The sequence below is a fragment of the Vitis riparia genome, chromosome 2 (assembly GCF_004353265.1).
Source record: "Vitis riparia cultivar Riparia Gloire de Montpellier isolate 1030 chromosome 2, EGFV_Vit.rip_1.0, whole genome shotgun sequence".
Classification (NCBI taxonomy): domain Eukaryota; kingdom Viridiplantae; phylum Streptophyta; class Magnoliopsida; order Vitales; family Vitaceae; genus Vitis; species Vitis riparia.
Genome location: NC_048432.1, coordinates 15329064 through 15340910, shown reverse-complemented (window position 1 = coordinate 15340910; position 11847 = coordinate 15329064). Strand labels below are relative to the sequence as shown.

Genomic DNA, 11847 nt, shown 5'->3' with positions numbered 1-11847 from the left:
CGCTCCTCCATAACAGAAACGTACCTCTCCCGAATATTCATCTCCAGGTGTCACATTCTGATTGTCCATCAACTCCACTAAGTTGATTCCACAACAACCAACCAGGAGGCAACATTTGGCTCCTAGAGAGCCCTCCGCTTGTCATCTTAAGAGCCCTACACCTGTAAAAGAGAGTAACCTGCAGAGGTACAAAAGAAAGAGCCCCAAATAGGGGTCTACGGAGTAGTATTTTCTTTTTCGAAAGCTATGTTTATTAATGCGCAACTTCATTATAAGTTTTTTTATTTTTAATAAATTTAAAAAAATTAACATAAATAATTAAATACAATTTTTTTATGAAAAATATATTTAATTTTATTTTATATAAATAAAAATTTTAGAATTTTAATAAAGTAAAATGTTAGAACCACAATAAGTTTTTATCTTTTTAAAATAAAAATATTAAACATTTTAACTAAAAAGAAAAAAAAAAGTGAAAACTACATTCAAGTAAGAATTGTAAGCAAAAAGTTTTAAAAAAAAAATCATGATAATTGATTTTCAATTTCACATGAAAATTTAAAATTAAAAAAAGAAAGAAACAATAAAATAATATGATAAAGGTATTTTTATTTAATCTATAATAAGATATATCAAATAAATAAATATTTTATTTAATATAATATATAAAATATTATATTCTAAAACTCTTTGTACATTAATTTTTTCTCATTAAGTATTTATCATATATTATTATTATTATTATTATTATTATTATTATTATATGTTTAAAATGCTTCTAAATAATTAAAATTAATAATTATGAAAAAGTGCAAGAGTGAACAAAAATGAAATTTTAAAAAATATTGATTATTTTCTAGGTAAAATAAAGAAAAAAAAAATAACATGTCAACCTTAAAAGCAAATGACATCCTTTGGCTTGTCATTTCAAGGTTTAAAAACAAAAACAAAAAATCAAAAAACAAATGGGTTAATCTATGTAAGAAGGATAAAGGAATAAATGACAATTGTGAAGATGCTTGTTTATTGGATTATTTTTTAAAAGTTCTTAAATATTCTATATTTTATAAGTAATGCACCTTTACATAGTTTACCCTATAATTTCTTACTCTTCTCAAAGAGGGCCCTAAATCATTTTAATTGTTTATACCGTTAAATAGGTTGATTCAATGAATTTTGCTTTCTTCAAAAAATAAAAAATAAAAAATCTACAACTAATTTGATTGCCTTTTGAAAAAAATATATATATTTTGAATTAATATTAAGTTAAACATGTTGTATTTGTTTTCATAGATGGTGTGTTAATTAATTATTTTATTTTTTATTTTGTCTTGCATACTGTACTTATTAGAGGAGAACTCTGGACCTCAAAGTTGAGGAGATGACATAAAAAGTTAAAGACAACTTTTTGTAAAGAGACCAAACTTTTTGTAGAAAATGAAATATTAAAATCAAAATTTTAAAACACCGGTGGGTAAAAAGCCCCTTTTTGACTAGACAAATTCTTCCTAAATATGTCACTTCTAAAGAAAAATAGGTTATAGCACAAGGTTTAAGACTAAAATATTTGATTTTAAAAAACATTTTAATATCATAAAATCTACTACAATTTAGTCTTAAAATGTACGATGGAATTTGATAATTTAGGAACAACCTTTAGAAACATAAATTATATAAAAACAAAGATGAAAGGGCTAACATTATTTTTGAAAATTACAAAATTATAAATATTGAGATAGAGTCGGATAGTGAGATAGAATTCATAAGGTTATGTTTGATTGGTAGAAAGTTTGAAAGAAAATATGAAGAAAAATAGAAAGAAAGAAAAAGTAAATAAAAAATAAAAAATAAATTTAATGTCAATAAATTATTTTTATATTCTATCTTAAACTTATTTCATTTATTTAACTTTTTCATGTAAAGATTAAATAATTTAAAAATATTTAAATTTCTTATTTATTTTAATTATATTTGATTTTCTTTCGGTATTTTTCATAGTAAAATCAAATATGAGAAAATCGTTTTCTTTAATATTTTTTTTTCTTAGTACTTTCAAGAACCAAATATGACCACAATTGAAGACATTTTTTTTTGTTAAATATAGGAACAATAGAAAGCTTATATAAAAATTTAGAACTAATTAACATAATACATGCAAGAAGAGTGTAGTGATCCAACATTATTAATAAAACAAATAGACCATGAAAATTTAGTTGGCATAATGTGTGAAAATTACACATATAGTTAAACTACTTTATAAAACCAATATGATTAAATAAAAAAAAAACTCATAGATATAGAGACAATAAATTAATTTATTAATTTATTATTCAACCAAAAATTGAAGAAAAAATGGAACGATTCTATAACAATTAATATGGAAGTTAGAACTAATTTTACTGTACTCATGCTTATAAATTTTATAAAATTATACTTTTTATGAACAATTCAAGATGATGTAAATGAACCTGCGATATATTTCCATAAATTAGAACATTTGAAATTATGTAATATGTCTTATATAAAATAATATGAATAAAAATTTATGAAATATACTATTCTTGATAGAGTAGATAAAATACATGAATATTTAAACAAATATATATTAAAAATACAAGGAGTACCTCTAAGACATAGACTATGGAATGAATTTTTAACCGTTGAATATAAAAACTCTCCTTATATATGATCTAAAATAGCATTTGTTAAAAAAAAAAAAAAACGGTTCGAAAAAGAATGCATATAAGAAATAAGATATAAATCAATAACTTTGTAGAGAATTACATATAAGAAAAAAATTTAAATATAAGATGTAAAGAATATAACTTTGCAAAAAGCCAAGAAAAACAATAAATTTTTAAGAAGAAAGTTAAAAACTTATTACAAAAAAAACAATATTTCCAATAAGATATAAAAAAACATAGAAAGTTTTAAACTAAAAAGAAAAATAAACAAAGAGAGAAAAAGAGAATATAAATGTTATTCGTGTGACCAAGAAGGTTAGATAAGACCAAAATATATTGAAATTAAAAAACTACCAACAGAACAAAGTAGAAAATTTTAAGTAAAAAATAACATAATAAAAGAATATCAAATAGATAGTGAGGAAGAACTTATTAGTGAATTAGATTTTGAAAATGAAAATTTAACTACGTAACATTTAGATGATTATGATAGTGAAACTGAAGATGATGAAATTTATCTGGTTATAGAAAGAAAAAAAATTAACCTAAGAAAACTCCTTTAATTTTGAAAAACCTTATACAACTTTAACAAAGTAAAATAAACCCTTATACTTTTTGGAAAGATTTAGAGATGATAACAAAGAAGAACACCCCTATGAAGGAATTAACAAAAATGATTCAAACTCAAAAAATAGAAGAACTAATAAATCTTGTAGATACAACCATACAAATAAAAGAACATATTATATGAAAAATAAGTTAAGTCTATTATATTTCCAACAACAATTAAACTAAAAACCTTAGAATTAAAAATAGATGTTATGTTATATATTGGAGTTAGTAAAAATATTTAATTTAAAACCTTAATACCTCAAAAAGACCAATAAACATTAACTTAACCAGAAGAATTAATTCAGTATAACTAAGAAAAAGTAACAATAACTAAGTATATATATTAAATATACTAATTATAATTGATAATATAATCTTAGTATTGCCATAAAACCTATCTTGTACCTATGGTAAATTTATATCATTTTATTTTAGGATTGAATTTTATTCATTCTTTATTTGAAAACATAATGATACAAAATAACCAAGTTAATTTTAATCCTAAACCACAATAATTGTTTATACAAATATAGAAAATACATTGACCAAATCTTATAATTTAATCTCTCATCAAATCAATAAAATGGAAAAACAAGAAGATAGTATAATAAAAAGTTATTTAGAACAACTAAATTAAAAAGAAAAAAAAAACACTTTTATCTCATATAAAAAATACGAAAATCCTTGGTGAAAACCCTAAAGAATATTAGACTGGAATTAAAACAATTTTTAAAATACCAATAAAAAACCCATATTCGAGAATAAAAACAATAGATATAACATCTAATCTCATAGACACAAAAAAGTTTAAAACCCAAATAGAAGAATTATTACAAAATAATCTCATTAGACAATGCTTTAATTCTCATAAATCATTAGTCTTTTTAGTTAAAAATTATAATGAAGAAAAACAAGTAAAAACTAAGGTGATAATTAATTATAAAATATTAAATAATGGCGAGGCTTATAAAATACCAAATAAAGACTCTTTAATTAATTTTATTCAAGGCTGTAAATATTTTTTAGTTAGATTGTAAAAGTGGATTTTGGTAAATTAAATTAGATAAAGAAAGCAAACCATAAACAATACTTTCATATCCTTGTGGATTATATGAATAGAATGTGATGTTATTTATACTAAAAATTGTGTAATAAATATTTCAATGAAAATAAAAATTATAATGTAATGTAATGTGTTTTGAAATTATATCACCTTTATTTCAAATCAAAAAGTTAATGGTACCCACCTACCATCATGTATATGTAAAACATGAAAAAGAACCATTAATTCCATAACAAAGACCAAAATGGGAAATGACTCATCCTAATGATCAATTTTCTGAATTTTATAATAGATATAAAACCTTTCAAATATATGAACTTAGACCAATCAAAAATAAATTACTTTATCTTATTAGTAAAACAAAAATCATGTTCATTTAGAAAAATCGACTTTAGAATTTATATTACTTCCATAACTTATTATAACTTTTGAAGAAGAAAACTTTATAACCAAGAAAACTTTATAACAGCAATGATATTGAAAGAAGTCATATGGAACATTTGTTATTGGTTAGTATCTTCTATCTCCATAAAAAATAAAAATAAAATAAAAAATAAAATCTTTTTCCTTGCTTCATATTCCGCTATGAATTTGGTTTGGTTTTTAATGATTCAAATAGCAGTTGGCCAAATAAACACTATATTCAGGTCTACCCAGAGACTACGTTACAGAACTTATTTGTTGCGGGGACGGACACAACTTCGAGCACATTGGAATGGGCAATGGCAGAGCTGCTACACAACCCTGAAAAACTTTTGAAAGCCCGAATGGAACTCCTGCAAACCATCGGCCAAGACAAACAGGTTAAAGAATCAGACATCACTCGACTCCCTTACGTGCAAGCGGTGGTGAAAGAAACCTTCCGATTGCACCCTGCATTTCCATTTTTACTCCCACGCAGAGTTGAAGAGGACACAGATATAGAAGGGTTCACAGTCCCAAAGAACGCACAGGTGCTGGTGAACGCATGGGCTATAGGTCGAGACCCGAACACATGGGAGAACCCCAACTCATTTGTGCCAGAGAGGTTCTTGGGGTTGCACATGGACGTGAAGGGCCAGGATTTTGAGCTGATTCCGTTTGGTGCTGGCAGGAGAATCTGTCCTGGGCTGCCATTAGCAATCCGGACGGTTCACTTGATGCTGGCCTCGCTCATTCACTCCTATGATTGGAAACTTGAAGATGGGGTGACAGCGGAAAACATGAACATGGAAGAAAGGTTTGGACTTTCCTTACAGAAGGCTCAGCCCCTGCAAGCTCTACCTGTACGGGTTTGAAGTTGTTAATCTTGTGTGCTGAAGTAATGTCCTGATTCTTTCAGTGCTCTGCTGGGTTTCAGGCTGTGTTGTCATTAACTAGACATGTCAGTCCAGTTCGTGTTAAATAAACAAGTAAATCTTTCAAATTTCCAATCTAAATGGCTGTCAAATATGCATGCTTCCATTCATAGCAGCAGAGGTTATCTTTATATTTTTCAATTGAAGTGTCAATCTTCGTTCATAAATGTTTGTTCCTCGTATGGAGAATGCCAATGAAAAAACAAATTCCGTGCTCTCTAAAAAGAAACTCTCCATCTACTCTCATATCTCTTCACTTTCAGAGCTTCGATTATGATCGGTTGGACAGAGGGTTGAACCTTTGGTGTTTTTTTTTTTTTTTCTTTTTGTTAACAGAGACTTGAGGCTGCCCAAGTGGAGGGAGGAGAGAGAGGCTCTCTAGTAATTTTCAAATCAAATAAAAAATCAATTTTATTTCAATTTTAAATAATTATTTTCAAATCAAAACCAAATATCAAAAAATAAAAACCAAAAAGTGAACCCATGTCAGGTTGTGCCAGGGTTCACAATGAATCTAAGAAATTTTAAAACTAGCAGCATGAAACTCAAAAATCAACTCAATTACTATCAACATTTATTAAGGTTGATAAACACACAATTATATTTTTCGAAATTTCGCTTTATGTTAATAAACTTTAAATCAAATAATGTTTGATGTGTTGAATTCTATTTTTAAACTAAAAAATTAAACCAATTAATAGTAGAATTTGCAGTATTATAATTGACTCATTCTCTTATGACATACAAATGGGTCATACTAGACTTCAACCATTCATGGATGGGCTGGTAGGCTCGGGCCACCCTAAGTTAAGCCTCGGTTAGGGCTAAGACATTTGAAAATAAAAATAATATAAAAGTAGGTATGATGTTTGTATATCAAATTTTCAATCCATGTCTAGTATTTTTCCGTATATCAAGTATAATATTTATAATTTTTCATTTTAATCCTCTGGTCTCACTTGGGCCAGCCATGGGTCCGTATTTGGCTTAAAATTTTCAAAATGGAAGTGGAAGTGAATGGAATTTTTTCTGTAAATTTTTAAAATAAAAAATTAAAGTGATAAATATATTTTTAAAATAAAAATAAAATAATATAAATTAAAAGTAAAAAACTTTAGTGCCAATTGGAGTGTAGTGTGTTAACTACAAAAATTATTGAAAAAAAACTAAGTTTCGACACAAAATTTTGAAAAAAAAAAAGAATTTTTTTGAGAAAATCATTAAAATTTTATATATTTTAATTAAATATAAATAATATCTAAACATATATAACATAATGAATATTTTTAAATTATGGATTAAAATATCAATTAAAATATAAAAAAATAGTTTACATTTTGCACATATTTTTCATAACGTTTTAAAAACTAAACTGATCATAAAAAAATGATTAGTTCACGATTCAATATTCGAACTACAGTTGATCCAATAATATAATAAATATATAATTTGTATACTATTAAAATTAAAAATAATTATAAATTTTTTAAAAATATATTTAAATAAATTAAAAATAAATAATATTTATTTTTAATATTTGATATTATCAAAGTAAATCATGTATAAGTATAAAAGTATTAATATTTTAAATTTTATTAAATGAAATATGTTTATTAATATTTAAATGTGAATATATTGAAAAAAAGAAAAAGAAAATTCATTTGTTTAATTTTAAATAAATTTATAAATTTATAAATATTATATGGTTTTTATTTAATATTATAAAGTTTTTTAGAAAATAATTTTTTTTTATTTGCTATATTAACCTTTAAAAAGTGTAGCCGAGTGGTACCCATGTCATTTTCTGATCTCCGGTTCAAATCCTTGCAGTGTGGGATTTTTTTTTTTTTTGCTTTGTTCTCTGGCTCTGTTCGGCTTGCTCGCGTTAGCAATGACTAAAATCCATACATTCATCTAGCAAAGAACCAAACAAAGTCTAGCACGTCTCCACTAATAAGTACAGCATGAAAGACAAAAATAAAATCAACACATCATCTATGGAAACAAATACATGCGTAACGTTTAAGTTACTATCATTCAAAATATTTTTCTTTTTTTTTTTTTAAAAAAAAACAGTTAAATTAGTAGGAGATGTTTTGCTTTTTTCTGTTTAAAGAGAGCAAAGTCAAGCAATAGTTAGACTTTGGACATGAAACTTTTATACAAAATTCACTGAATCAACCGATTTGACAGTATAGACAATTAAAAATTTAAAAGGATCGATTGAGTTGAGACGCCCTCTTTTAGACGACAAAAAAGATATTATATGAGGTGCAGCCGTGCAAGATAGGGGGACTATAATGTCTTCGTGTTGTAGTGGGCATATAGGCGGCTCTCTCCAAAGTAGACTAGCAAAAGAAAGTGAGACTTGGTCTTCTTGGGCACAATTTGGTTTTGGAAAGCGAGTTGTTGTTTGGCTTCCTTCATTTTTCTTTTCTTTGATCATTTACTTTGAGTATTGGGTCTTCATCTTGCTGGTTATTAAGCTCGCGCGTCCTTTGGAGGTGACTGGTGAAAGCTTTAGAATGACCTAGTAGGGCTTGGTCCGCCGTTTGGATACCTTTAATTTCCTTCCACTCTATTTGAAAGCTCTTCTGTTGAACATTTAGGGGCATTTTCAGGTTCTTTCCCTCGTGGATTTTTGGGTGATTCTGCTGGAGATGGAGATGAATATGGAGACGGCTCGCCCAGAGTTGGAATGGAGGAGCAAAAGGACTTGGACCTAGGTTCGTTTGCACACCAACCACGGTTTCGTTTTGGTTTGCTAAATATCGATCTCTTTCAAGTGGGCATCACAAGTGGTAAGAGAAAATGGTATTTTCTCTTACAAAATATCACTGTCGTATATTGTTGTTTCTATCACTTGATAAGATGCGATGGAAAATTGACTAGTTTGAACTGATAATATCAGCACTTCTAGCAATTGGCACCGGTCAAAAGTTGGTAGATAGTAGGAAAGTAGAATATTCCTTAATTAATTATGGGTATTTCTTTGTTTTGAAAATGAATTGTGCAAAAGATACATAAAAAATGAAAAAAGAATCTTCTTTATTAATTTTATGAAAACATTGATAAGTACCTGATTCCTTAAATAACTCCATTTGAAAATAAATTGGGTTTCTCCATTTTTTTTTCCCGGTTTTAACAGGTGTATATTCATAGTAACAAAGAAATTCCTGCCCGTTGGTATATAGAGGCTGAGAAATCAAAACGTAAAGGTTGAGAGATACTGCTTGTTGGGAACCAGAGAGACATGGAGTTGTTGAGTTGTCTGCTCTGTTTTCTTGCTGCTTGGACTTCAGTTTACATCATGTTTTCAGCTAGAAGAGGAAGAAAGCATGCTGTTCACAAACTTCCTCCGGGACCAGTTCCGCTTCCCATAATAGGAAGCCTCTTAAACCTGGGTAACAGACCCCATGAGTCCCTCGCCAATCTTGCAAAAACTTACGGCCCAATTATGACTCTCAAACTCGGCTATGTAACCACAATAGTCATCTCTTCTGCACCCATGGCCAAAGAAGTCCTCCAAAAGCAGGATCTCTCCTTCTGCAACAGATCAATCCCTGATGCCATCCGATCCGCAAAACACAACCAACTGTCGATGGCCTGGCTACCTGTTTCAACAACTTGGAGAGCCCTTCGAAGGACATGCAATTCGCACTTATTCACTTCTCAAAAACTAGACTCTAACACCCATCTCCGCCACAAGAAAGTGCAAGAGCTTCTTGCGAATGTTGAACAGAGCTGCCAAGCTGGTGGTCCTGTAGATATAGGCCAAGAAGCTTTTAGAACTAGTCTCAACTTGTTATCCAACACCATATTTTCTGTGGATCTTGTTGATCCAATTTCTGAGACTGCACAAGAGTTTAAAGAGTTGGTACGTGGTATGATGGAGGAAGCTGGGAAACCCAACTTGGTAGATTATTTTCCGGTGCTCAGACAGATTGATCCACAAGGTATAAGGCGTCGTTTGACAATTTATTTTGGAAGGATGATTGAGATCTTTGATAGAATGATCAAGCAACGGTTACGGCTAAGAAAAATTCAAGGTTCAATAGCTAGCAGTGATGTGTTAGACGTTCTTCTCAACATCAGTGAAGATAACAGCAGTGAGATTGAAAGAAGTCATATGGAACATTTGTTATTGGTTAGTATCTTCTATCTCCATTTAAAATTTCTTTCTTCTTCCTTGCTTCATATTCCCGCTATGAATTTGGTTTGGTTTTTAATGATTCAAATAGCAGTTGGCCAAATAAACATTATATTCAGGCCTATTAAGACATCCAGAGACTATGTTACAGGACTTATTTGCTGCGGGGACTGACACAACTTCGAGCACATTGGAATGGGCAATGGCAGAGCTGCTACACAACCCTGAAAAACTTTTGAAAGCCCGAATGGAACTCCTGCAAACCATCGGCCAAGACAAACAGGTAAAAGAATCAGACATCAGTCGACTCCCATACTTGCAAGCAGTGGTGAAAGAGACCTTCCGATTGCACCCAGCAGTTCCATTTTTACTCCCACGCAGAGTTGAAGAGGACAAAGATATAGAAGGGTTCACAGTCCCAAAGAACGCACAGGTGCTGGTGAACGCATGGGCTATAGGTCGAGACCCGAACACATGGGAGAACCCCAACTCATTTGTGCCAGAGAGGTTCTTGGGGTTGGACATGGACGTGAAGGGCCAGAATTTTGAGCTGATTCCGTTTGGTGCTGGCAGGAGAATCTGTCCTGGGTTGCCATTGGCAATCCGGATGGTTCACTTGATGCTGGCCTCGCTCATTCACTCCTATGATTGGAAACTTGAAGATGGGGTGACACCGGAGAACATGAATATGGAAGAAAGATATGGCATTAGTTTACAAAAGGCTCAACCCCTGCAAGCTCTACCTGTACGGGTTTGAAGTTGTTGATCTTGTGTGCTGAAGTAATCTCCTGTTTCTTTGGGTGCTCTGCTGTGTTATCATTAACTAGAAATGTCAGTCCAGTTCTGCTAGTGTTAAATAAACTCGGGAGTCTTTCTAATTTCCACTTAAATGGCTATCAAATATGCATACATCCATGCATAGCAGCATAGGTTATCTTTATATTTTTCAATTGAAGTGCCAATCATCGTTCATAAATATTTGTTCCAAAATATTTGTTCCAACACAGAGAAAGCGATATCCATGAAGAGACAAATGAAATATTTGATTAAAAAAGATGAAATAATTTTAAAATTGTGAATCCGGTTACTTTATATATATATATTTTTTAAAGCAACTTATTTTTTATATAAATATTTTTTACTATTTATAAATTTTCAAACAAAATTAATATTATTTTTACTATAAAATATCAAGACATTTTAATTAAAATGAGATATATAAATAAAAAAAAAGCATCGTTAATTTCAAATTTTGAATTTTCAACACTTTTAATCATATAACTCAAAGCAAATTTCATGCTCTCTAACAAAGAAACTCTCTTATCTCGCAACTTTGAGAGCTTCTATTAGGATCGGTTGAACTGAGAGTTAGAGACTTGAGACTGCCAAGTGGAGGGAGGAGAGAGAGGTTCTTTAGTAATTTTCTAATCAAATAAAAATTCAATTTTATTTCAATTTTAAATGTTTAATTTCAAATAGAAAATATTTTTTTTTTTGAGAAAATAATTAAAATTTTATTATTTTAATTAAAGATAAATAATAACTAAACATATATAACATAATAAATATTTTGAAATTATGAATTAAAGATAGTTGTCGTTAAAGATAGTTGTCGTTTTGCACATGCTTCACTTGAATTCAAGTGAGAATCCATTTCCCAAAAAAAATTCTTCTTTCTCTGGCATCCAACGGCTAGCTCGCTTCTATTCTTCCCAAAATATTTTATTCTTTCTCTGACATATATCATATACTGTTCCCAAAATTTTCTTGCTCTGTACGGCTTGCCCCAACCAAATAAAGTCTAACATAAATTCATTCAAAAGATTTCATTATTTTCTCAAAAAGCAATCAAATTAGTTGGAGATGTTTTCCTTTTTTCTGTTTAACAAAGCAAAATCAAGTGATAGTTAGACTTTAGACATGAAACTTTGATACAAAATTCATTGAATCAACCGATTTAACAGTAAGGCGATTAAAACGTTTGAGCCGCCCTGTTTTGGA

General features: G+C 29.2%; 2 protein-coding genes across 4 annotated transcripts; both read left to right on the top strand.

Moving 5' to 3' along the window:
• The first annotated feature begins 5036 nt into the window (after positions 1-5036).
• On the top strand, positions 5037-5837 carry LOC117905466 (cytochrome P450 76C2-like). Its single transcript, XM_034818380.1, has one exon. It carries the CDS (start codon positions 5082-5084, stop codon positions 5634-5636), a length of 555 nt encoding a protein of 184 aa, XP_034674271.1. The 5' UTR covers positions 5037-5081; the 3' UTR covers positions 5637-5837.
• A 2205-nt stretch (positions 5838-8042) lies between these two features.
• On the top strand, positions 8043-10822 carry LOC117926699 (geraniol 8-hydroxylase-like). Of its 3 annotated transcripts, none has more exons than XM_034845942.1 (4): positions 8043-8200; positions 8318-8497; positions 8845-9843; positions 9998-10822. In XM_034845942.1, exons 3-4 carry the CDS (start codon positions 8950-8952, stop codon positions 10601-10603), a joined length of 1500 nt encoding a protein of 499 aa, XP_034701833.1. In that variant the 5' UTR covers positions 8043-8200; positions 8318-8497; positions 8845-8949; the 3' UTR covers positions 10604-10822. The 3 variants fall into 3 exon arrangements, with proteins under 3 accessions (XP_034701833.1, XP_034701825.1, XP_034701840.1); XM_034845934.1 differs by having other exon boundaries at positions 8043-8229; XM_034845949.1 differs by having other exon boundaries at positions 8043-8422.
• The last annotated feature ends 1025 nt before the right edge of the window (positions 10823-11847 follow it).